Source organism: Capra hircus, chromosome 3, assembly GCF_001704415.2.
Source record: "Capra hircus breed San Clemente chromosome 3, ASM170441v1, whole genome shotgun sequence".
Classification (NCBI taxonomy): Eukaryota; Metazoa; Chordata; class Mammalia; order Artiodactyla; family Bovidae; genus Capra; species Capra hircus.
The window spans coordinates 88,494,139-88,520,816 of record NC_030810.1 but is presented as its reverse complement, the minus strand read 5'-3'; the positions used below and the strand labels follow the sequence as shown (position 1 = coordinate 88,520,816).

The 26,678-nt window shown below is 41.2% G+C and overlaps 1 protein-coding gene across 2 annotated transcripts; it reads right to left on the bottom strand.

The window, feature by feature from the left end:
• CHIA (chitinase, acidic) lies at positions 1-23,212 on the bottom strand. 2 transcript variants are annotated; one of them, XM_005677903.3, is made up of 11 exons: positions 23,061-23,212; positions 21,625-21,654; positions 20,846-21,047; positions 9,440-9,496; positions 8,305-8,470; positions 3,584-3,708; positions 3,033-3,156; positions 2,367-2,552; positions 1,508-1,627; positions 1,279-1,420; positions 1-344 (listed from the first exon to the last, which is right to left on the bottom strand). In XM_005677903.3, the coding sequence occupies exons 1-11, from the start codon at positions 23,083-23,085 to the stop codon at positions 103-105; spliced, it is 1,419 nt and encodes a 472-aa protein (XP_005677960.2). In that variant the 5' UTR covers positions 23,086-23,212; the 3' UTR covers positions 1-102. The 2 variants fall into 2 exon arrangements, with proteins under 2 accessions (XP_005677960.2, XP_017901398.1); XM_018045909.1 differs by lacking the exons at positions 9,440-9,496; positions 20,846-21,047; positions 21,625-21,654; positions 23,061-23,212 and adding an exon at positions 8,730-9,090.

The window sequence follows — 26,678 nt, the reverse complement described above, 5'->3', positions numbered from 1 at the left end:
TCATGTTTTAGTTGATGCATTTTATTGCAGAACTTTGGGTAGGAACAAGGTGTGCTAGGCAAAGGAGACTTGTACCCTAGGAAATGGAGACACAGGTCAGTTTTATGCCCAGTTGCAGCAGTGACAGCTGGTGTCAAAGACAAGCCCTGTCGGGCAATTCTGCTCATATGTGATTCCATTTGCGCAGTTCCAGAAGGCATTTCTGTTATCCGCCATTGGGTAGAGGCCATCGGCTTTGCCAGCACAGTACCCTCTACTCTCAGAGCTGCTGCTCTCATTTCCACTCCCACTTCCATTTCCAGGACTGCTGTTGGGCTCACTGGGCTGAGTGGAGGCGTTACAGGCTGAAACAGCACAAAGAGCAGACCTGGCAGAGGCTCCCAGATTCACCTAGAGTTGAAGAACTAGCAGGCCTGAGGTGAGATCTGGAGATGGGTTGCTGTTCTCTGGGTCCTGTCACCTGAGAAGCTCACAAGGTAACTCCATACTTAGGAATTAAGAGCAGCTCTAATTTCAAGCCAGCCTGGTTTTAAATTTTAAAAGTTCTCTCTTATAATGCTAAAATTATTTCTAAAAAATTTTACTGAGCATCCAGTATATGCAAAATGCTTTTCTAGGATTTGGGTTTAAGTGGCGAGCAGATAATCTCTAAGAGAAAATCTGGACAAAATTTAGAGACTGGGTACTTCCCCTGAATTATAGATTTAGAAATATGTCAATATGAGCTTCCCTCTTAGCTCAGTCATTAAAGAACCTGCCTGCAACGCAGGAGACCTGCATTCCTAGATCAGGATGATCCTCTGGAGAAGGAAATGACAACTCACTCCAATATTCTTGCCTGGAGAATTCCATGGACAGAGGAGCCTGGCAGGCTACACTCAGTTCATGGGGTCACAAGAGTTGGACACAACTTAATGACTAAACCCTAAACCCAACAGGTACTGCTTAGGGTTTGTTATTCAGTCTCCTCAGGCAGGCTGAAGGAGACTTTTAATAAGGGGTTCATAGAAAAGTAAATGCTACTATTGAAGGTCAGCCTAATTTCTTGAGGTTTTTCCACACCTTTAAATCTTAGCAGACCTGGAAAACCCTCCCCGCAGACCTGGTTTCTCATTAGAGCATACAATTGCTAATGAGGAAAGAATGTAAGTGCCTCTCTCAGCCAGGCAACAGCAATGAGGAGATGCCTGGGGTCAAAGGGTGTGGGAAGATGTTAGGCTGTCTTGAGTTGGAAAAGGAGCATCTATACAACCTGGGCATTTCCCTACTGTCACTTACCTGCACTCTTCAGGCCAAGAGAATCCTTCAAGGTGTTTATCAGGGGGAATTTGCCCTGGTTGCAGAAAGTGCCTGTGAAATCATCCAGGTCAATGGCCCAGACCATGGCACCTCCAAACTTGTTCTCCTTAAGCCACTGAGCCTATTTAAGGGTTGAGGACACCAGGAGTCATTTTATTTCTTGAGACTCTGGGCTGAGCTGAAAGCACATTGGAGGGGCTGACCTTACCTTGATTCTGAAGCTGTTAACATTGTCATAACCAACCCACTCAGTGCCCTTGTAGGCATAGGGCACATTCTGAGAGTCATCCCATGCCACAGTGGCTCCTTCTTTCAGGAAGGTGCAGATCTTTAAAAAGTCAAGAGATTCAAATCCTTTAAATATGACTCCCAGGAAAAATAAAACATACACCTTCCTCTTTGATTTTTTTTTTCTGTCATGTCTCCAGTTGGGGTTTTCCACAGGTTTCTAATTATGACCTTTCATCTGCAGTAAATAGCAACAAGTTGTTTTTGAAATACTCAGATGTTAGCCTTATTCTTAGTGCTTGATTTTGGGAACCCACATCAGTATGGGAGATAGTTACTTAATTCCCTTATGTGTTAATATAAATGACCTTAAGTATGCAGTCTGTTGTTTGAATGGGCTTCCCTGGTGGCTCAGCAATAAAGAATTCACCTGCAATGCAGGAGATGTGGGTTCAACCCCTGAGTTGAGAAGATCCCCTGGAGAAGGAAATGGCAACCCACTCCAGTTTTCTTGCCTGGAGAATCCCATGGACAGAGGAGCCTTGTAGGCTACAGTCCATGGAGTTGCAAAAGAGTCAGACATGGCTTAGCGACTAAACAACAAAGAACAACAATTGTAGTTTGAAGGGATATTGCACGCTATTAATCTTCATACTGGATTAGGTAAATGAATAGGTTACTTATACATCTGAAGCATTTGGAGTAATATTTGTGTTAAAATAGGTAAATAGTGGACAGAATGAACATTCAAGCTTCTTGCAGGTTCTAGCCCTAAGGCTATTGTGCAGCACAAGACACGGCATTCCTAGAATTCCAGTTGTACAGCCCAGCCTACCTACCTCGTAGTAGGCCCAGAACCCAGCCTCCCTGGTGTAGGGCCCGGCAGGACCAGCGCCAGAAGTTGGGGCACCAATGCCATTGTTGGAAGCGTCTCTTAGGATGAAATTGTGTCCGTAGGCAGGGAATCCAACGATGAGCTTCTCCGCCGGGGCCCCATTGCTCTTCCAGTAGTGCATGGCGTATTCCTAAAAAGGTAGCAGGTGAGTTAGAGGCCTACCCAGCTGAAGACCCCACGCTTAGTTATGCTAGTCCACTGACCTAACAGGTAACGTTTAATGATGCTCATGACATAGATTAGTTTGTACTTTTTCAAAAATATTTTGGTGAGGTTACAGTGAAAGTGAAGTTGCTCAGTCGTGTCCGACTCTTTGCGACCCCATGGACTGTAGCCTATCAGGCTCCTCTGTCCATGGGATTTTCAAGGCAAGAGTGCTGGAGTGGATTGCCATTTCCTTCTCCAGGGGATCTTCCCAACCCAGGAATCGAACCTGGGTCTCCCACATCGTAGGCAGACACTTTACCTTCTGAGCCTACAGTAAATGAGATAAAATCGGTCACTTAGGAGAGTTATCCAAATGAGATTTTTGCAGAATTTATGTTTGTTTTGTTCCTGAATCTGCATGTAATTTACAACATCTCTGGTCTGCATCTGTGTGGAGACTCACCACATTGAGGTAAGCATTACTGCCAGTGTCAGTTGGGTATTTGTAGAGAGGGCTGTTCTCTCCGGTGTAGCCTTCCCAGGAGCCATGGAAGTCATAGGTCATGACATGGATGAAGTCCAGGTACCTGAGGTAGAATAAAGGGTTGTAAAGCATTTCCCAAGGCTATTTCCCACACTTGCATGGGCATTCCTGGTAGCTCAACAGTAAACAATGAGTGATTAAGAATCCACCTGCCAGTGTAGGAGACACAGGTTCTGAACCTGGGTAGGAAAGATCCCCTAGAGATGGAAATGGAAACTCACCCCAGTATTCTTGCCTGGGAATTCCCATGGACCTAGGAGCCTGGTGGGCTACAGTCCATAGGGTCCCAAGAGAGTTGGACATGACCTAGTGACTAAATAACAACAGTAGCTATGTCCCACACTTAAACGAGCAAAAGATACCACTTCCAAAACACCCTGAACAAAGTCCCTGGGTAGCAAGACAAAGCACAAGTCTACCTTGCAAGAGCGATGCCTACAGGAGGTTTGAGGATAAGGTGAGTCACTCACTGGGATAGCTGGGGAATCTCATAGCCAGCCTGGATATTGGAGATGCCAGCAGCTACTGCAGCAGTGACCAGCAGCCTGGGCTTTTTGGTTTGCTTGGCTTCCTGTTCAAAAGCTTCACGTGTTTCCTATAGAATAATCAAGTATAGTAAAGCATCTATGAAACTGATTTCAACTCCTTAACTATTAATAAATTTATATTTATATAATGCTTTACTTTTTCAAAATGCTTTCACATATTTTATCTTACTTTTGTTTCTCAGTCAGTCAGTTCAGTTCAGTTGCTCAGTCGTGTCCGATTCTTTGTGACCCCATGAATCACAGCAGGCCAGGCCTCCCTGTCTGTCACCAACTCCGGGAGTTCACTCAGACTCACGTCCATCAAGTCAGTGATGCCATCCAGCCATCTCATCCTCTCTCGTCCCCTTCTCCTCTTGCCCCCAATCCCTCCCAGCATCAGAATCTTTTCCAATGAGTCAGCTCTTCACATGAGGTGGCCAAAGTACTGGAGTTTCAGCTTTAGCATCATTCCTTCCAAAGAACACCCAGGGCTGATCTCCTTCAGAATGGACTGGTTGGATCTCCTTGCAGTCCAAGGGACTCTCAAGAGTCTTCTCCAACACCACAGTTCAAAAGCATCAATTCTTCAGCACTCAGCTTTCTTCACAGTCCAACTCTCACATCCATACATGACTACTGGAAAAACCATAGCCTTGACTAGACGGACCTTTGTTGGCAAAGTAAAGTCTCTGCTTTTTAATATGCTATCTAGATTGGTCATAACTTTCCTTCCAAGGAGTAAGCGTCTTTTAATTTCATGGCTGCAGTCACCATCTGCAGTGATTTTGGAGCCCCCAAAAATAAAGTCTGACACTGTTTCTACTGTTTCCCCATCTATCTCCTATGAAGTGATGGAACCAGATGCCATGATCTTCGTTTACTGAATCTTGAGCTTTAAGCCAACTTTTTCACTCTCCTCTTTCACTTTCATCAAGAGGCTTTTTAGTTCCTCTTCACTTTCTGCCATAAGGGTGGTGTCATCTGCATATCTGAGGTTATTGATATTTCTCTCGGCAATCTTGATTCCAGCTTGTGTTTCTTCCAGTCCAGCGTTTTGTTTCTCAATACTCCTATGAAGTAGACAGGATTGATGGTGTTAATTGTATAACTAATACGTGTATAAGTTAGATAATTTCACAAAAGTCTCACAGCAAGTTGGTAGCCAGGTCATGACTAAAACCCAGGTCCCAGATGATGATTCAGAGCTCTACTCATATCACTGCACTATGAAGTTATAGTTGCTGTAATAATTTATATCCAGGTTTTAGCAGTACATAAATTTGCTTCCCTTTGTCCAGTAAATGAGCTACTTTATTGGACTGACATCCCAACAAGTGAAATGTTCAATTGGTCAATGAGGAAGCTGTTAACAGCCAGGTGATAGGTTCCCATTCAATGCTAGAGGTTAATCCACCTTTATTTTGTGTGACTCTAATCTCATCCTGAGTACTGAATTCAGTTTTCATAACTGCATTATTAAGGTGTACCAGAGTGTGCTCCAGTGAAGAATGTGTCTAAAAATTGTCATATGTATACTTGTTAAATGAACTAGGTTATTTAACTAGAAGAAGAAAAATTATTAACAAGATATTATAGCTATCTTCAAATATTGGACCAACCAATATATTGCCAAAGGGAGAAGCTTTATTCTTTGTTAGTTCAGTGAATAGACTAGAACCAATGATTGGAAGTTATTAATTGTGACTGGAAGTATGTCTTGACTAAGAATATAGATGTTCTTTTTGATCACTAGAGCTGCTCAACAAGTAAGTGGATTGATTTTTCAACCAATGAATTACTTAATATTGAAATTTTGGATACTGGCAGAAAATATGGTATAACAGATGGTATAGGAAAAATCTCTATCTTGGGGAAGGGTAAATCTATGAAAGCCTTCCTCAGTGATCAATGCACAGAAATAGAGGAAAACAATAGAATAGGAAAGACTAGAGATCTCTTCAAGAAAATCAGAGATACCAAGGGAACATTTCATGCAAAGATGGGCTCAATAAAAGACAGAAATGGTAGGAACCTAAGAAAAGCAGAAGATATTAAGAAGAGGTGGAAAGAATACACAGAAGAACTGTACAAAAAAGGATCTTCATGACCAGATAATCATGATGGTGTGATCACTCACACTCACCTAGAGCCAGACATCCTGGAATGTGAAGTCAAGTGGGCCTTAGGAAACACCAGTACAAACAAAGTTAGTGGAGATGATGGAATTCCAGTGGAGCTATTTCAAATCCTGAAAGATGATACTATAAAAGTGCTACACTCAATATGTCAGCAAGTTTGGAAAACTCAGCAGTGGCCACATGACTGGAAAAGGTCACTTTTCATTCCAATCCCGAAGGAAGGCAATGCCAAAGAATGCTCAAACTACCACACAATTGCACTCATCTCACACGCTAGTAAAGTAATGCTCAAAATTCTCCAAGCCAGGCTCCAGTAATATGTGAACCGTGAAATTCCAGATGTTCAAGCTGGTTTCAGAAAAAGCAGAGGAACCAGAGATCAAATTGCCAACATCTGCTGGATCATCAAAAAAGCAAGAGAGTTTAAGAGAAACATCTATTTCTGCTTTATTGACTATGCCAAAGCCTTTGACTGTGTGGATCACAATAAACTGTGGAAAATTCTGAAGGAGATGGGAATACCAGAACACTTGACCTGCCTCTTGAGAAACCTGTATGCAGGTCAGGAAGCAAGAGTCAGAACTGGACATGAAACAACAGACTGGTTCCAAATAGGAAAAGGAGTATGTCAAGGTTGTATATTGTCACCCTACTTATTTAACTTATATGCAGAGTACATCATGAGAAATGCTGGGCTGGAGGAAGCACAAGCTGGAATCAAGATTGCCGAGAGAAATATCAACAACCTCAGATATGCAGATGACACCACCCTTATGGCAGAAAGTGAAGAAGAACTAAAAAGCCTCTTGATGAAAGTGAAAGAGGAGAGTGAAAAAGTTGGCTTAAAGCTCAACATTCAGAAAACGAAGATCATGGCATCTGGTCCCATCACTTCATGGCAAATAGATGGGGAAACAGCGTCAGACTTTATTTTTGGGGGCTCCAAAATCACTGCAGATGGTGACTGCAGCCATGAAATTAAAAGACGCTTACTCCTTGGAAGGAGAGTTATGACCAACCTAGACAGCATATTAAAAAGCAGAGACATTTCTTTGTCAACAAAGGTCCATCTAGTCAAGGCTATGGTTTTTCCAGTAGTTATGTATGGATGTGAGAGATAAACTATAAAGAAAGCTGAGCACCAAAGAATTGATGCTTTTGAACTGTGGTGTTGGAGAAGACTCTTGAGAGTCCCTTGGACTGCAAGGAGATCCAACCAGTCCATCCTAAAGGAGATAAGTCCTGAGTGTTCATTGGAAGGACTGATGCTGAAGCTGAAACTCCAATACTTTGGCTGCCTGATGTGAAGAACTGACTCATTGGAAAAGACTCTGATGCTGGGAGGGATTGGGGGCAGGAGGAGAAGGGGACGACAGAGGATGAGATGGTTGGATGGCATCACCAACTCAATGGACATGGGTTTGGGTAGACTCTGGCGGTTGGTGATGGACAGGGAGGCCTGGTATGCTGTGGTTCATGGGGTCACAAGAGTTAGACACAACTGAGCGACTGAACTGAACTGAAATCTAAAAGCCATCCTTGCTTATCTTACTCCATTCATTTTTCCTTGGTGATCTCTTAACTATTTAACTTTGTTGATGATGTCAATACGATATATCAAATCAAGTTCTTGACCTGAACACCAGTTTCTTATTCATCCAATATCTATTCATCCAGTGTCTATTGGACATTCTTATGATGCCCTACAAATTCCTCTCACTCATCATTTTCAAAGACAAATTAATGAGTTTTTCTTCTTGTTTCAGATCCACCTTCTTCCTGTATTTACCATCTTAGTTAAGAGGACCACAGTCAAATCAATTCTTAAGGACAGAAAACTGGAAGTTCTCTCTTTTCCCACTTCCAATTGGTCTCCAAATCCTATTGATTCTACCCTCCTACTATCTCTTATATACTTCTTCTTTCTGTCCTCACTGTTAGGATTTTTGTTCAGATCCTCAGCATTTCTGGCTTGAGTTATTGTAATGGCCTCCTAACTCTCTCTCTCTGCCTCTGTACCTCCTTCTAATTCATCCTCCATGGTTAAAGTCAGAGTAATCCTTCCAAAATATGAGTTTTGCCATATGTCTAGATTCCTTAAGAATCCTTCAAAAAATTAGTACTCATTAGTATCCATGTAGTACCCAGACTACATGGGTAGTTATGATACCTATTAGTTGTTTGATGTTAGGTTACCTAAACTCTTTATATTTTAGCTTTCATTTAGCTTTATATTTTAGCTTTCTCAAGGTTATGATACTTATAGTATCTTTATCATAGGGTACATATGAAGATGAAATGGGTTATGACTTTAAAAACAGCTTATAAAATTGTGCCTGGCACATAACACATGAAATGTTGTTATCAAATGCTGTTGAATATAAGCATGATATCCAAGAATCTTTGTGATGCAAAGATCCAATAAGTTGAAACTTCAGTTTACTTCATTCTGGAACCACCAGATTCTCCTTACAAAGATTTCTCTTTGAATTTTCTTGGGCTCAACGGTGCCACCTTCCTCCTCACCTGCACCAAGACAGTGAAGAGATGCTTGTCCTGAGATGGGCTTCCACGAGAGCCAGGGTACTCCCAATCAAAATCCAGCCCATCAAATCCATACTGGTGCAGGAATTTGATGACTGAAGAAATGAAAGTTTTGCGGTTCTCTGGAGTGGCAACCATAGCAGTGAAACTGAGGGAGATTCAAAGAAGGCAGAGTGAGGCCTTGGTGGCCACAATGTCTTGTTGTAAAGTCAAAATCCTATATTTTTGCCTCAAAGCTTTTCACTAGGCCCCAAAGCCCAGATAAAAGTATATTTCTGGTTTTCTCCTGTACTTCTTTATATAATTACTCTGCCAGCCATGGTACCTCAACGTTCTCTTTACTTTGTTATCCACCCAACTCTGATTTTTCTCCCAAATTGGACCTGTTGCTTTGAACACCTGTTTACCTTGGCTCACTGTGTTGTCTCTCTAAATAGTCTCTGAAGTTTGTATGCCCTTAAAAGAGTCTCTTTATTTATTTTCATGACTTTCTCTTCCTTTCTTCCAGAAGGTAAATGGAGAAAAGTGCTATAATGCTCTTCTCAGGCATTGTACTTCTGAAATACTTTAAGAAGAGATTGTTTTGAAGTCTCAGTCACTGAATCTCTGTGAATGGAGTCCTGGAATATCCATCTAAATGTAAACATATACAATAAATTGTGTTCTATTTAGTACTGAGATTCTGGTATAGTAATTTATTTAAGTAGCATATTTGTTTAATGTACATCCTTAATACTCCATCTTAGGTTATGAAATCTGGATAAGGAAATGGCAACCCACTCCAATATTCTTGCCTAGAGAATCCTGTGGACAGAGGAGCCTGGTGGGCTGCTGTCCATAGGGTTGCACAGAGTTGGACATGACTGAAGCGACTTAGCCTGCATGCATGGATTGGAGAAGGAAATGGCAACCCACTCCGGTATTCTTGCCTGGAGAATCCCAGGAACAGAGGAGCCTGGTGGGTTGCTGTCTATGGGGTCACACAGAATCGGACACGACTGAAGCAACTTGGCAGCAGTAGCAAGTTATGAAATCTGAAGGGACATAGGTCACACTGGGCTAACCTGTTATCCATAGCAAATTAAATGAACATCCAACTCTCTCATAGAGGACTTACGGGGCAGTTCCAAAGTTCCAGCCTCCAATAGCCAGGAGAATTTTCAGCTGGCTGTTCCTGCAAAACAAGGTAGAGAAAAGAAAAACTTCAAAATCCATGAATCCCTCAATTTAAAATAATAATGCTTTGTAACAGGCTTGATTATAAATGTTAATGTTGTCTTGATAAGATATTCTGTAGAACAATTTCCCATCACTACAGAACACTTTCTTTATAAAAATTATTTGTGTTATCATTATGAATGCACAGAGTTCTTTAGTGAAATCTAAATTAGAGGACTGCTTTTTTCCCCTTTAGAATAAAAGAACAGTTTATCCATGAGTTAAAAGGAACATAGGCTTCCCAGGTGGCACTAGTGGTAAAGTATCTTTCTGCCAATGCAGGAGACATAAGAGAAGCAGGTCTGATCCCTGGGTAGAGAAGATCTCCTGGAAAAGAGAATGGAAACCCACTCCTGTATTCTTGCCTGGAGCATCCAATGGACAGAGGAGCCTGGCAGGCTACAGTCCAGATGGTCGCAAAGAGCCGGGCATGACTGAAGCAACTTAGCATATAAAAGAGACATATAAGCATACTATAGTTTAAAATATTATAGTAAAAAACTGAGAAAAAAAAATAGGTTGATACTTATGAAACTACAGAGCTTCCCTGGTGGCTCAGAAGGTAAAGAATCTGCCTGCAATGTGGGGGACCTGGGTTTGATCTCTGAGTTGGGAAGATCCACTAGAGGAGGAAATGGCAACATACTCCAGTATTTTTGCAAGGAGAATCCCATGGACAGAAGAGCCTGGAAGGCTACAGTCCAGGGCAGGTCACAAAGAGTCAGACACGATTGAGTGACTAATACTATTAGGGCAAAGCCTTCACGTGGGATTGAGGGCAGCACTTGATGGGTGAGCAGGATCCTCCTGGATCTTGTCCTGGAAGTTCTTTTCTGCAGCTATCCCTGCTTCAAACTCTCAAAGTTCCTCTTCCTCCTCTGTTTCTCGGGCCTAAAGTTGGAAGCCCATTTTCATCTGAAGTTGCTTCCAGTACTCCTGGGCTAAACTGCAGCAAGTAAGTGTCTTGTAAAATTCTCCCTCACTTCATGGTTAAGCTCTTTAAGACCTTCATTTATGAGTTCTTGTTCCACAGGACTAGGTTTTTAAAAAATAGGATTGTAATGGCAATTCTTACATTCTGTCCTATCAGCTGAAATGGTAAATGTTTCTTGGACATAATTACTTTCTCAGACTCTGTGATAATGAATATGAATCAATTGGCTTAGAATCATGAACATTTTCTGGACTAGTGGTTCTCAAGCATCAGCTTAGATAAGAATAGAGTACAAGGGCCAGAGTTGAAGGATAACATTAACATTTCAGGTGTTTAGCCCCTTTCTCAAAGACTGTGATTCAGTTGCATAAGGGACTGAGATTTTTATCAACTGCCTCATATGTGATTTTGATGCAAGATCAATAAAAAATCACAGTTTAAGAAATATCACTCTGAAAGGGCTTGGGCTTCCCAGGCTAGTGGTAAAAACTCTGCCTGCTTATGCAGGAGATGTAAGGAATGTGGGTTCAGTCCCTAGGTGGGAAAGATTCCCTGGAGGAGAGCATGGCAGCCCACTCCAGTATTCTTGCCTGGAGAATCCCATGGACAGAGGAGCCTGGTGGGCTATAGTCCATATGGTTGCAAAGAGTGGGACATGACTGAATTGGCTTAGCATGCACACACACATCATAACTCAGATTCTAGTAGCTACATTCTAGATACTGCCACTACTGATGTTTGCAACAGCCCATAGCCTTACTTCTCCTAGATGTAACTAACCAAACAAATTAGAAATTTAAAGATACCAAGATTTTCTTGATTGTTTTGTTTCATTTTTCCCCCAAGTAGAACTCTATTAAAATACAGTAAACTCTTCTGATTTCCTGACCTCTGCTATGTCTAATCTTCAGTGTCCTCTGCTTCCTGCTTTCTGATTCAAGTAATTAAGATGGTTTGCAGTTTCCTAGGTTATAAAAAAGATATTGAGAAGATGGCAGAGGAATAGGATGGGGAGACCACTTTCTCCCCAACAAATTCATCAAAAGATCATTTGAACACGGAGCAAATACCACAAAACAACTTCTGATGCTGGCAGAGGACACCAGGCACCCAGAAAGGCAGCCCATTGTCTTCAAAAGGAGGTAGGACAAATATAAAAAATAAAAAGAGAGACAAAAGAGTTAGGGATGGAGAGCCGTCCTGGAAAGGTAGTCTTAAAAGAGGAGAAGTTTCCAAACACCAGGAAACCCTCTCACCAGCAGGTCTGTGGGGAGTTTTGGAATCTCAGAGGGCAACATAACTGGGAGGAAAAACAAATAAACAAAACCCACAGGTTACGTGCCTAACTACAACTCCCAGCAGAGAAGTATCCCAGATGCTAGCATCCACCACCAGCAAGCAGGGGCTGAGCAGGGAGGTGCAGGCTGCATTGTTTAGGGTAAGGACCAGGCTTGAATGCCCTAAGGGCAATCTGAGGGAGCTAACATGAGATATCAACCCAAACTGTGCGATAGCCAGAAAGAGGGGGGAAAAAAAGGAGGAAAGAGAACTTTCTGGCGAAAGGCTGTAACCTAAAGCTCTGCAGGCCCGCTCACAGAACAAAGGACTGAACGAATACCAGAGGAGAGCCAGCTGGCAGTGGACCGGCCCATCCCCCGCTGGAGGCAGGGAGGCAGGTGGGTGACAGCCAGAGCTGGAAAGGGGCAATCTCCACACCAGAGATGGCATCCTCTACCAAACTGAGAGCAGGCTTCCAGTTGTTAACCAAGTCTTCCTGGGATCCTGGATGGTTGACATCCACCAGGAGGGTCACAGCCAGAGATCAGCTCCCCAGAGGAGACACATGACACACCTGGGACAGCGCTCCCGCTGTGCACCCAGGAAACTGAGTGACTGGGACAGAGGAGGTGATAAGACGCCTGGCCCCACCTGGGGAGACTGAGCTCGCCAAGCACCTGGTCACCTGAGCTGCTCGGACCTGGGAAGGGCACAAAATGCAGGCCCAGCAAAGTCTGTATCTTTGTGGAGTACCTGAGAACCTGAACCTGAGTGGCTTAGACCTGGGAAGTGCATAGAACCCAGGGCCTGCCTTTGACAGTTCCCTTGCAGAGCAACTTGGAGGCTGAGCAGTGTAGACCGGGAAAGCACACACACGGTGGGTGGGGAAAAACCCAGTGTGGCCCAGACACTGCGAACACTCCCCACACATGCCAATGATATTTGTTTGTGGTGCTCCTCCCTCCTGCAGCACAATGAAAAAGTGAGCCTAATAAATGACCACCTTCGCCACCTTGTGTCAGGGCGGAAGTTAGATACTGAAGAGTCTTGCAGAGGAAGCCAAAATAAACAAAGAAGGAACCACTTTGGAAGTGACAGGTGCAACAGATTAAAACCCTGTAGTTAGCACTGGCTACATTGGAAGGGACCTATAGACATTGAGGAGAAGTATAAGCTGGATCAAGGAACTATCTGAAACTGAACTGACCCCATACTGCCCTTGACAGCTCCAGAGAAATTACTAGATATATTTTACTATTCTCATATTTTAATTTAAATTAAAAAAATTTTTTAAGTTCTTTATCACTCCTTTAATTCTTATTTTTAAAACTTACTATTACCTTGCAAAAAAACCCTCTATTTTAAAAGCAAATTTCATATCTTTTAAATAACTTTTGTGATTTTTTTTTTTGATATTGTATTTTTGAGAGTCTAACCTCTACTCTAGATTTTTACTCTTTGCTTTTGGGTATTTGTTATCAATTCTGTACCTTTAAGATTCCAGTTTTCAGTTCCCATTTTTACTTAGGAGTGTGATTACTGGCTTGATTGCTCTCTCCCCTTTTGACTCTCCTTTTTCTCCCCCAGGTCACCTCTATCTCCTCCCTCCCTCTTCTAATCTCTACTTAACTCTGTGAATCTCTTTGGGTGATCCAGGCTGTGGAGAACACTTAGGGAACTGATCACAGGCTAGATTGGTCTCTCTCCTTTTGACTCCCTCTCCTCTCCTCCTGATCACCTCTATCTGCTTCCTCCCTCTTCTCTTCTCTATGGAACTCTGTGAAACTCTGTTCCAGTTTGTGGAGAGCAAATAGGGAATTGATTACTGGCTAGATTTCTTTCTCCCCTTTTGATTCCCCCTCTTCTCCTTCTGGTCACCTCCTCCCTCTTCTTTTCTCCATGTAACTCTGTGAACCTCGTGGGGTGTCCCTCAGTGTGGAAAATCTTTTCACCAAAAACCTAGATGTTTTATCATCAGTGCTGTGTGGATGGAGAAGTCTTAAGACTGCTGTAAGAATAAGCTAGAGGTAAATCCAAAACGTGAGAACACCAGAAAACTCCTGACTCCGGGGAACATTATTCAATAAGAGCTCATCCAAAAACCTCCATATCTACACTGAAACCAAGCACCAACCAAGAGCCAACAAGTTCCAGAGCAAGACATTTAAAGCTAATTCTCCAACAACGCAGGAAGATAAACCTGAGCACAAAAATACGGGTGGCCAAAAGTCACACCAAACCCACAGACAACTCAAAACTAACTACTGGACACTTCATTGCACTCCAGAGAGAAGAGATCCAACTCCACCCACCAGAACACCGACACAAGCTTCCCTAACCAGGAAACCTTGATAAGCCACTCGTCCAACTCCACCCACAGGGAGGACCCTTCACAATAAAGAGGAACCACAAACTCCCAGCATACAGAAATGCTACCCCAAACACAGCAACCTAAACAAGATGAAAAGGCAGAGAAATATTCAGCAGGTAAAGGAACATGATAAAAGCCCACCAAACCAAACAGAAGAGGAGGAGATAAGGAGTCTACCTGAAAAAGAATTCAGAATAGTGGTAGTAAAAATGACCCAAAATCTGGAAAACAAAATGGAGTTACACATAAACAGTCTGGAGACAAGAATTGAGAAGATGCAAGAATAGTTTAACAAGGACCTAGATGAAATAAAAAAGAGTCAGTCTTAATGAATAATGCAATAACTGAAATCAAAAGCACTCTGGAGGGAACCCAACAGTAGAATACCTGAGGTAGAAGATGGGATAAGTGAGGTGGAAGATAAAATGGTGGAAATAAATGAAGCAGAGAAGAAAAAAGAATTAAAAGAAATGAGGACAACCTCAGAGACTTGTGGGACAATATTAAAAGCCCCAACATTCGAATCATAGGAGTCCCATAAGAAGACAAAAAGAAAGGCCTTGAGAAAATACTTGAGGAGATAATAGTTGAAAACTTCCATAAGATGGGGAAGGAAATAGCCACCCAAGTCCAAGAAACTCAGAGATTCCAAAAGAGGATAAAACCAAATTGCAACACCCCAAGACACATATTAATCAAATTAACAAAGATCAAACACAAAGAACAAATATTAACAACAGCAAGGGAAAAACAACAAATAACACACAAGGGGATTCCCATAAGGATAACAGCTGATCTTTCGATAGAAACTCTTCAGGCCAGAAGGGAAAGGCAGGACATACTTAAAGTGATGAAAGAAAAAAAACCTACAACCCAGATTACTGTACCCAGCAAGGATCTCATTCAAATATGAAGGAGAAATCAAAAGATTTACAGACAAGAAAAAGTTCAGAGAATTCAGCACCACCAAACCAGCTCTTCAACAAATGCTAAAGGATCTTCTCTAGACAGGAAACACAGAAAGGGGGTATAAACTCGAACCCCAAACAACAAAGTAAATGGCAATGGGATCATATTTATCAATAATTACCTAAAATGTAAAAGGGTTGAATGCCCCAACCAAAAGACAAAGACTGGCTGAATGGATACAAAAGCAAGACCACTATATATTCTGTCTGGGGCTTCCCTGGTGGCTCAGATGGTAAAGTGTCTGTCTGCAATGCTGGAGACCCAGGTTTGATACCTGGGTTGGGAAGATCCCCTGGAGAAGGAAGTGGCAACCCACTACAGTACTCTTTCCTGGAGAATCCCATGGACAGAGGAGCCCGGTAGACTACAGTCCATGGGGTCACAAAGAGTCGGACACGACTGAGAAACTTTACTTATATATGCTGTCTACAAGAGACCCACCTCAAACCTAGGGATACATATAGACTGAAAGTGGAGGGCTGGAAAAAGATATTTCATGAAAATTGAAACCAAAAGAAAGCAGGAGTAGCAATACTCATACCAGATAAAATAGACTTTGAAATAAAGGCTGTGGAAAGAGACAAAGAAGGACACTACATAATGATCAAAGGATCAAGCCACGAAGAAGATATAACAATTATAAATATATATGCACCCAACATAGAAGCACTGTAATATGTAAGGCAAATGCTAGTAAGTATGAAAGGTGAAATTAACAGTAACACAATAATAGTGGGAGACTTTAATACCTCACTCACACCAATGGATAAATCAACTAAACAGAAAATTAGCAAGGAAACACAAACTTTAAATTATACAATGGACCAGTTAGACCTAATTGATATTTATAGGACATTTCACCCTAAAACAATGAATTTCACCTTTTTCTCAAGTGCACATGGAACCTTCTCCAGGATAGATCACATCCTGGGCCATAAATCCAGCCTTGGTAAATTCAAAAAAATGAAATCATCTCAAGCATCTTTTCCAATCACAATGCAGTAAGACTAGATGTCAACAGGAAACAAGCTGTTAAAAATACAAACACATGGAAGCTAAACAACACACTTCTGAATAACCAACAAATCACAGAAGAAATAAAAAAAATATGCATAGAAAAGAATGAAAATGAAGACACAACAACCCCAAACCGATGGGATTCAGTAAAAGCAATGCTAAGGGGAAGTTTCATAGCAGTACAAATGTACCTCAAGAAACAGGAGAGAAATCAAATAAATAACGTAACTCTACACCTAAAGCAACTAGAAAAAGAAGAAATGAAGCACCCCAGCATTAGTAGAAGGAAAGAAATCCTAAAAATAAGGGCAGAAATAAATGCAAAAGAAGCAATGGAGACTATAGCCAAAATCAACAAAGCTAAAAGCTGGTTATTTGAGAAGATAAATAAAATAGACAGACCATTAGCCAGACTCAACAAGAAACAAAGGGAGAAGAATCAAACCAACAAAATTAGAAATGAAAATGGAGAAATCACAACAGACAACACAGAAATACAAAGGATCATAAGAGACTACTATCAGCAACTATATGCCAATAAAATGGACAACTTGGAGGAATGGGCAAATTCTTAGAAAAGTATAACTTTCCAAAACAGAACTAGGAAGAAATAGAAAATCTTGACAGGCCCATCACAAGCATGGAAATCAAAACTATAATCAGAAATCTTCCAGCAAACAAAACCCCAGGACCAGACGGCTTCACAGCTGACTTCTACCAAAAATTTAGAGAAGAGCTAAATTTCCAGCAGTCATGTATGGATGTGAGAGTTGGACTGTGAAGAAAGCTGAGTGCTGAAGAGTTGATGCTCTTGAATTGTGGTGTTGGAGAAGACTCTTGAGATTTCCCTTGGACTGCAAGGAGATCCAACCAGTCCATTCTGAAGGAGATCAGCCCTGGGATTTCTTTGGAAGGAATGATGCTGAAGCTGAAACTCCAGTACTCTGGCCACCTCATGCAAAGAGTTGACTCATTGGAAAGGACTCTGATGCTGGGAGGGATTGGGGGCAGGAGGAAAAGGGGACGACCAAGGATGAGATGGCTGGATGGCATCACTGACTCGATGGACGTGAGTCTAAGTGAACTCTGGGAGTTGGTGATGGACATGGAGGCCTGGTGTGCTGTGATTCATGGGGTTGCAAAGAGTTGGACATGACTGAGTGACTGAACTGAACTGAACTGAACACCTATCCTACTCAAACTTTTCCAGAAAATTGCAGAGGAAGGTAAATTTCCAAACTCATTCTATGAGGCCACCATCACCCTAATATCAAAACCAGACAAAGATGCCACAAAACAGAAAACTACAGACCAATATCACTGATGAACATAGATGCAAAAGTCCTCAACAAAATTCTAGCAAACAGAATCCAGCAACATCATAAAAAGATCATCCATCATGACCAAGTGGACTTTATCCCAGAGATGCAAGGATTCTTCAATATTCACAAATCAATCAATGTGATACACCATATTAACAAATTGAAAGATAAAATCCATGATTATCTCAATAGATGCTAATAAAATGGACAACTTGGAAGAAATGGACAAATTCTTAGAAAAGTATAACTTTATAAAATGGAACTAGAGAAAGTTCCAAAATGGAAATAGAAAAAACCTTTGACAAAATTCAACATCCATTTATGATAAAAACCCTCCAGAAAGCAGGCATAGAAGGGACATACCTCAACATAATAAAAGCCATATATGATAAACCTATAGCAAACATTATCATCAACGGTGAAAAATTGAAGCATTTCCCCTAAAGTCAGGAACAAAACAAGGATGCCCACTCTCACCACTACTATTCAACATAGTTTTGGAAGTATTAGCCACAGCAATCAGAGACAAAAAAGAAATAAAAGGAATCCAGATTGGAAAAGAAGATGTAAAACTCTCGCTGTTTGCAGATGACATGATCCTCTACATAGAAAACCCTGAAGACTCCACCAGAAAATTACTAGAGCTAATCAATGAATATAGTAAAGTTGCAGGATATAAAATCAACACACAGAAATCCCTTGCATTCCTATACACTAACAATGAGAAAACAGAAAGAGAAATTAAAGAAACAATTCCATTCACCATTGCAACGAAAAGAATAAAATACTTAGGAATGAATCTACCTAAAGAAACAAAAGACCTATATGTAGAAAACTATAAAACACTCATGAAAGAAATCAAAGATGATACTAATAGATGGAGAAATATACCGTGTTCATGGATCAGAAGAATCAATATAGTGAAAATGAGTATACTACCCAAAGCAATCTATAGATTCAATGCAATCCCTATCAAGCTACCAACAGTATTTTTCAGAGAGCTAGAACAAATAATTTCACAATTTGTATGGAAACACAAAAAACCTCCAATAGCCAAAGCAATCTTGACAAAGAAGAATGGAACTGGAGAAATCAACCTACCTGACTTCAGGCTATACTACAAAGCAACCAGTCATCAAAACAGTATGGTACTGGCACAAAGACAGAAATATAGATCAGTGGAACAAAATAGAAAGCCCAGAGATAAATCCACACACCTATGGACACTTTATCTTTGACAAAGGAGACCAGAATATACAATGGAGAAAAGACAGTCTCTTTAACAAGTGGTGCTGGGAAAACTGCTCAACCACTTGTAAAAGAATGAAACTGGAGTGCTTTTAAACACTATACACAAAAATAAACTCAAAATGGATTAAGAATCTAAATGTAAGACCAGAAACTATAAAACTCCTAGAGGAAAACATAGGCAAAACACTCTTTGACATAAATCATAGCAGGATCCTCTATGACCCACCTCCAAAAGTAATGGAAATAAAAGCAAAAATAAACAAATGGGACCTAATTAAACTTAAAAGCTTTTGCACAACGAAGGAAACTATAAGCAAGGTGAGAAGACAGCCTTCAGCATGGGAAAAAATAATAGCAAATGAAGCAACTGACAATTAATCTCAAAAATATACAAGCAACTCCTGCAGCTCAATTCCAGAAAAATAAGCGACCCAATCAAAAAATGGGCCAAAGAACTAAATAGACATTTCTCCAAAGAAGACACACAGATGGCTAACAAACACATGAAAAGATGCTCGACATCACTCATTATCAGAGAAATGCAAATCAAAACCACAATGAGGTACCATCTCATGCCGGTCAGAATGGCTGCTATAAAAAAGTCTACAAACAATAAATGCTGGAGAGGCTGCAGAGAAAAAGGAACTCTCTTACATGTGGAAATGCAATTTACTACAGTCACTATGGAAAGCAGTGTGGAGATTCCTTAAAAAACTGGAAATAGAGCTCCCATATGACTCAGCCATCCCACTGCTAGGCATATACACTGAGGAAAACAGAACTGAAAGAGACATGTACCCCAGTGTTCATCACAGCACTGTTTACAATAGCCAGGACATGAAAGCAACCTAGATGTTCATCGGCAGATGAACGGATAAGAAAGCTGTGATACAGAATTCATTTGAATCAGTTCTGATGAGATGGATGAAACTGGAGCCGATTATACAGAGTGAAGTAAGCCAGAAAGAAAAACACCAATACAGTATACTGACACATATATATGGAATTTAGGAAGATGGCAATGACGACCCTGCATGCAAGACAGGGAAAGAGACACAGATGTGTATAATGGACTTTTGGACTCAGAGGGAGAGGGGGAGGGTGGGATGATTTGGGAGAATGACATTCTAACATGCATACTATCATGTAAGAATTGAATCGCCAATCTATGTCTGATGCAGGATACAGCATGCTTGGAGCTGGAGCATGGGGATGACCCAGAGAGATGTTATGGGGAGGGAGGTGGGAGGGGGGTTCATGTTTGGGAACGCATGTAAGAATCAAAGATTTTAAAATTAAAAAAAAAAAAGATAAATAAAAAGTAAAAAAAAAAAAGAAAGCTGTGATACATATACACAATGGAATATTACTCAGCTATTAAAAAATGCATTTGAATCAGTTCTAATGAGGTGGATGAAACTGAAGCCTGTTATACAGAGTGAAGCAAGTCAGAAAGAAAAACACCAATACAGTATATTAATACATATATATGGAATTTAGAAAGATGGTAATGATGACCCTATATGCGAGACAGCAAAAGAGACACAGATGTAAAGAACAGACTTTTGGACTCTGTGGGAGAAGGTGAGGGTGGGATGATTTGAAAGAATAGCATTGAAACATGTATATTATCATATGTGAAATAGATTGCCAGTCCAGGTTCAATGCATGAGACAGGGTGCTCAGGGCTGATGCACTGGAATGACCCAGAAGGATGGGATGGGGAGAGAGGTGGAAGGGAGGGTAAGGATGTGGAACAGATGTGCACCCATGGCTGGTTCATGTGAATGTCAGGCAAAAACCACCACAATATTGTAAAGTAATTATCCTCCAATTAAAAAAGAAAAATAAAACCTGCCTTGAAAGGAACAATTAAAAAAAATATTGATAGAGAAAGGAAGGAAGAAACAGAACTAATTTTTAAATACTAGCTAAAGCAGGCAATGTTTTATGTTATGTATAGCCTCAATACTTGAAGTTCAATTCCTGGACAAGAAGCATCAACATTACTGGGAAGCTTGTTATAAATACAGTGTCTTAGTTTCCACCTGAGACTCACTGAACCTGAACTGCATTTTAAGAATGACTTGTTTGCACATTAATTAATGTCTGGGAAGTATTGGCCTGGGAGATACTAACTCAGATATCTCCCCTTTCTCTTACTTTTTTTTCAGGTCATTGAAAGAACTGTAGAGAGCCACATCATTCCATTCAATGGTGGTGATCTCGCTGTTACTCATCCCAGCGAAGGCATAGATCAGGTGAGTGCAGAGGCAGGGGTCGATGTTGTCAGGCTTGAAGCTTCCCAGGCCTGGACGGTACTGGGCCCAGTTAGAGAAGTAGCATACTAGCTGGTAGGCAGCACCTGAGGATAGTGAGAAGTAAGAACAATGGCCTGAGTTAGGTACTACCGCAATGTGCGAAAAGTGTTAGCTTTGCCTCTGTTTGCCTCCATTTCCCTCAGATGCCTGTTCTCTGTGCAGGGTTGGTTAGTAGGAACGCCTTCACAAATGAGTTCAAAGCTTCTAATGTGGGAACCAGTCACTGACTTGAGGCTGGTTATTTTGCACTCTGACAGATTCACTTTGTGATCTCGGCTAAGCTGGAGAACCACTTAAGAAAAGATGCCCGGGAGTCCTCCTATGAAGCCCAGTGAATACCAATGTATAACTCTCAGGTGATCATGCTGAAGAGGATAGCAGTAGCAGCCAATACATCAAACCCATCTGTTTGTGAAGAAGACAGTAGCTTTCTTTCCCTAGTACAGCTTATCTCTTGGTATATATATATATATTATTTTTTTAAGTAATATTGGGATATGAAAAAATAGCATTTAATACATTAAACAGACAAAAATTGCATTTTATATAATTTACAGAGTTTGGAGGTTTATGGTAGAGGAAACATTATGTCAAGGATAAAATACAGAGTCCATGACTTACCTAGCTGAGCATTCAGCAGAAAGGCCAGACCTAGAGAGAAAGAAACAACATGAATTCTGAACCAGTTGTCTCTATCTTGCCAAATATAATTCTGAGGCCTTAGGTACCATGCTATGGGTCATAGATGTTTACAACCCAAGTGGCACTCAGGGGTTATGCTGAATAGTGGGCTTTTCAAGGAGGGCAAAGGGCTTCCCTGGTGGCTCAATAGTAAAGAATGTGCCTGCCAGTGCAGGCGACGCAGGTTTGATCCCAGGTTGGAAAGATCCCCTAGAGGAAAGCGTAGCAGCCCTCTCCAGTATTCTTGCCTGGGAAATCCCAAGAACCGAGCAGTGTGGTGGGCTACAGCCCATGGAGTTGCAAAAGGGTAGGATACAACTTAGCAACTAAACAACAACAAACAATAAAGCTTCGCTTCCTTTCTCTTAGTCAAAAATGAGCATGGCTCCCTATTCTTCCACTTCCATGTCAGTAACAAATGTTATGGAATGCGGAGTTGGAAGTCTACTATCTATGGAAGATCTACTTACTGAAACTATCCAAAATTCACTCTACTCAGTGACTACACACCCATCCATGCTTCACTGTCCTTAACTCGGATGAATCCAGCCTTCACACACAAAGCATCCTCTAAATCAGTGAACTCAGTATCTCTGAGAGCCTTGGAATTTATTTAAACCAACTTTGAGAACACTTATAGAAGAAGACAAGAACTAGAAACTGTGAGGCAAGACTCCAGATGGCACTCCCTGGCTTCTACCAGAGCACTTTTGATCTGATTGTTTTATAAATTGAGTTGGAGATATTATCTGGAAAAGCTGAAGCTATAAAAAGTTTGTAAATCTCAGCTCTAGAGCAACTAATAAGCTGTGGATACTACTTGGCTCTAAACCATGTACTGAATCTACCCATTTAAATGATTGAATTTCTGATATTTTTATAATATATCAGCAGCATAGTTGAACAGTAAGGGATAAAAGAGGAATAATCCTGAAAACAGTAGAAAAAAAGACAACTTGCATAACTGTATCTCAGTCCCTACTGATTTCCTTCTCTGAAAAAGATAGACCAAAAACACAAGCATGTAAATAAAAATAATACCAATTAAAATGAGTTGGCATAGGAAGATGGATAGTGGAAAGGAAACAACCCAACAAGAGATGGGAGAGTAAGACAAGCACTGGAAGAAAACTAGCCTTTCTTTCAGGACTGTACTCATGGCCTCAAAGAAGACAGAAATGGCTGCCACAGTCAGTTGAGAAGAGAATTAGAAGCAGATATATTTGTGCATGACAGGATTCCCTTGGAAATTTGAAATGATGAAAGAAGAATAGAAAAATGTAGAGCTATCTGTGAAGACTACTTCATGCCTTTCAGATCCAGAGAGGGAAAGAAATCAGGTAAGAATAAGGCTCCATCTCCAATTACGGACTCACCTGTGAGGAGAATAAGTTTTGCCATGGTTGCTGTCAGTACTGGTCTTTCAGAGCCTGGATTTGCCTTTTATACCATCTGACAACCAGGTCATCACAAAGGATATCTTCCAAGCAGAGAGCATGTAATCCAGATGTGTATATAGCTAATCAGTAAGTCAACAGATCTCCTCCCCTACAAACAACCACTCATGGACCTCTAACCTGCACTTCCCCCTCACCACCTCCTCTTGCTTAATAAGGACAAACATCATTTCCTAACGGGGTGGTAGAGACCATCGCCATGAAAAGTACAAGCTTGATAGGTGTTTTGGCAGTTCTCAGGGCTGATAAGCATCCATTTAAACATTATGATTAGGTTTTTATGCTGTGGACATTTCGTGCCTGGCATCAAAGCTTGTATTTATTGGAAAGTGAGCTCAACATTCAGAAAACGAAGATCATGGCATCCGGTCCCATCACTTCATGGCAAATAGATGGGGAAGAGTGGAAACAGTGTCAGACTTTATTTTGGGGGGCTCCAAAATCACTGCAGATGGTGACTGCAGCCATGAAATTAAAAGACACTTACTCCTTGGAAGAAAAGTCATGACCAACCTAGATAGCATATTCAAAAGCAGAGACATTACTTTGCCGACTAAGGTCCGTCTAGTCAAGGCTATGGTTTTTCCAGTGGTCATGTATGGATGTGAGAGTTGGACTGTGAAGAAGGCTGAATGCCAAAGAATTGATGCTTTTGAACTGTGGTGTTGGAGAAGACTCTTGAAAGTCCCTTGGACTGCAAGGAGATCCAACCAATCCTTTCTGAAGGAGATCAGCCCTGGGATTTCTTTGGAAGGAATAATGCTAAAGCTGAAACTCCAGTACTTTGGCCACCTCATGCGAAGAGTTGACTCATTGGAAAAGATTCTGATGCTAGGAGGGATTGGCGGCAGGAGGAGAAGGGGAGGACCAAGGATGAGATGGCTGGATGGCATCATTGACTCGATGGATGTGGATCTGAGTGAACTCCGGGAGTTGGTGATGGACAGGGAGGCCTGGAGTGCTGCGATTCATGGGGTCACAAAGAGTTGGACATGACTGAGCGAATGAACTGAACTGAACTGAACTGAAACACTAAAAATCCTTGGAAGGTATTAGTTGTTCTTAAATATTTTTCCTTTGTAGAATTAGTCTTGCATAATTTGTACAATCAGTCCCTAAGGAACTTTCATCTTATTAGATGCTACTTTATGAACATTCTACCCACACCTGTTCTTTGAAATGATCTTAGTCATGTGTGCTCAATCACTCACTCATGTTTGACACTTTATGAGCCCATGGACTGTAGCCCACCAGGCTCTTTTGTCCATGGGATTTCCCAGGCAAGAATCCTGGAGTGGGTTTCCAGAATGAAGTAGGTTCCTTCTCCAGGGGATCTTCCCTACCCAGGTTTGGAACCCCTGTCTCTTGTATTGGCAGGCAGATTCTTTACCTCTGAGCCACCCAATGTGAGACAACCTTAGTCATGATTATACAGTAATTTTATCTAAGAACATATGGTTCCCAAAATGTACTCTCTGGAGGTCAGCGAGAACTCCCTAATCCATAGGTCCAAATTACATCTAGAAAATGTTCAAAAATATTTTGTACTGTGGAGAGATGATAGTGATGATATTGAAGAGTTTTTTGATAGAAATATTTGCATCGTCACCTTGTACAGAATTTTTTTGATTTAAAATTAATTCCAATCCACCCTCCTAAACATTATGCACTACTATTATCCTATAAAAAAACTTCTGCTTCAGCCAGAATGGCCTATTCTTTGTCCCCAACATGTTTTGTATGGCTTTGCTCACACTGTCTCTCCATACTTCGCAGGTAATGTCTTCTTCTCTTCACTGCCTACCGCACTATTACAGTTCTTCAAAGCCCAGGTCGGATCCTCTCTTTGAAGCTCAATGATCTCTCCTTCCTCTGAAATACTTATGTCCTCTAGTGCATATTGCCTGTGCTTGCTTCCATGATGCTGTCTCATGACAGTACCTGGAAAGCAGTTGGTGGACATATGAGTGCCCATCATGGGATGCCAGCAACTTAGCAGGTTTGTTGTAGATATAGACTAATTTTTATTTTTATCACATTTAAAAACTATATTGTATCCATTCACCCAGTGATAATTAGGTCCTGAGTATTTGATTCCCACTCATAGGACCAAAGAAAGTTTGGTAGAAGTGCTGCCAGGGATTTCAGTTATAAAAATGATGTCAACAAACACTACAAGCACCTATGTATGCCAGAGATCATGCTTGATGTTTATATTATTAAGAATTTATTTTTTGCAAGTGAATAAAACCAACCTTGGGCTTCCCAGGTGGCTCAGTGGTAAAGAATCCACCTGCCAATGCAGGAGACATAAGAGATGTGGGTTTGATCCCTGGGTCAAGAAGATCCCTTAGAGAAGAAAATGGCAACCCATTCCGGTGTTCTTGCCTGGGAAATCCCATGGACAAAGAAACTGGAGGGCTACAGTCCATGGAGTCACAAAAGAGTCAAACAAGACTTAGTGTCTAAAACAAACAAACGAACAACAACCAAAAACCCAACTCTAACAAGCACAAAACATTATATTAGAAGAATATGAGGAAGCTCACAGAATCAAAGATAAGAACATGGGATGTGCCACTGATAACAACAAAAATCACATTTCTTAGGTTAGCAAAGTAGGAGGTGGGCCTAGGACCAATAAGCTCCAATTTTATTTTTTTATTCATGTGTCAGTCCACACAAGAATCAAGTCCTGGGAGAAACAGTCTGATTGTGTAGCTTTGAGCTTGAGCCACTCTTTTCCTTAAGGAAAGAACAGGGCACTTGGATTTAAAGTTCCATCTGGATTGGCCACAAAATGAAGTTCTAAAAGAATGGAGAGTGAATACTGCAAGACTAAAAAACAATTAATGTTCGTCAGAGGGCTCCACATCATTATTTTATTTAGCCTATGAAAGGATTATTACTGTCACCTCAATTTTGTAGATGAGAAAATTGATCAAACAAATCTTAAGCACCAGGTCCTGGATTCAGTGCCAAGGCTAGGGGTGTCCATAATGGAAATCTCTTAATATTTACTCTGCATTGTTTCCTTATATAAAGTGGTCTAGTTGGTGTCCTAGGTTGAACCGGGAGAGGAGATTCTATAAGGTTCAGTTCAGTTTAGCCGCACAGTTGTGTCTGACTCTTTGTGACCCCATGGACTGCAGCACACCAGGATTTCTTGTCCATCATCAACTGCTGGAGCTTGTTCAAACTGATGTCCATTGAGTCGGTGACCCCATCCAACCATCTCATCCTCTGTCTTCCCCTTCTCCTCCTGCCTTCAATCATTCCCAGCATCAAGGTCTTTTTCCAATGAGTCAGGTGGCCAAGTATTGGAGTTTCAGCTCCAGTATCAGTCATTTAAAAGAATACTCAAGACTCATTTCTTTTAGGATGGACTGGTTGGATCTCCTTGCAGTCCAAGGGACTCTCAAAAGTCTTCTCCAACACCACAGTTCTAAAGCATCAATTCTTCAATGCTCAGCTTTCTTTAAGTCCAACTTTCATGTCCATACATGACTACTGGAAAAACAATAGCCTTGACTAGAT

Excerpts from the sequence above, each read along its gene's own strand:
- CHIA (XM_005677903.3), bottom strand. The coding sequence starts at position 23,085 with ATGGCAAAACTTATTCTCCTCACAG. Across the intron at positions 21,048-21,624 it reads TCTGCTGAATGCTCAGCTAG|GTGCTGCCTACCAGCTAGTA; the intron begins GTAAGTCATGGA and ends CACTATCCTCAG. Across the intron at positions 3,157-3,583 it reads GAGATTCCCCAGCTATCCCA|GTACCTGGACTTCATCCATG; the intron begins GTGAGTGACTCA and ends ATTCTACCTCAG.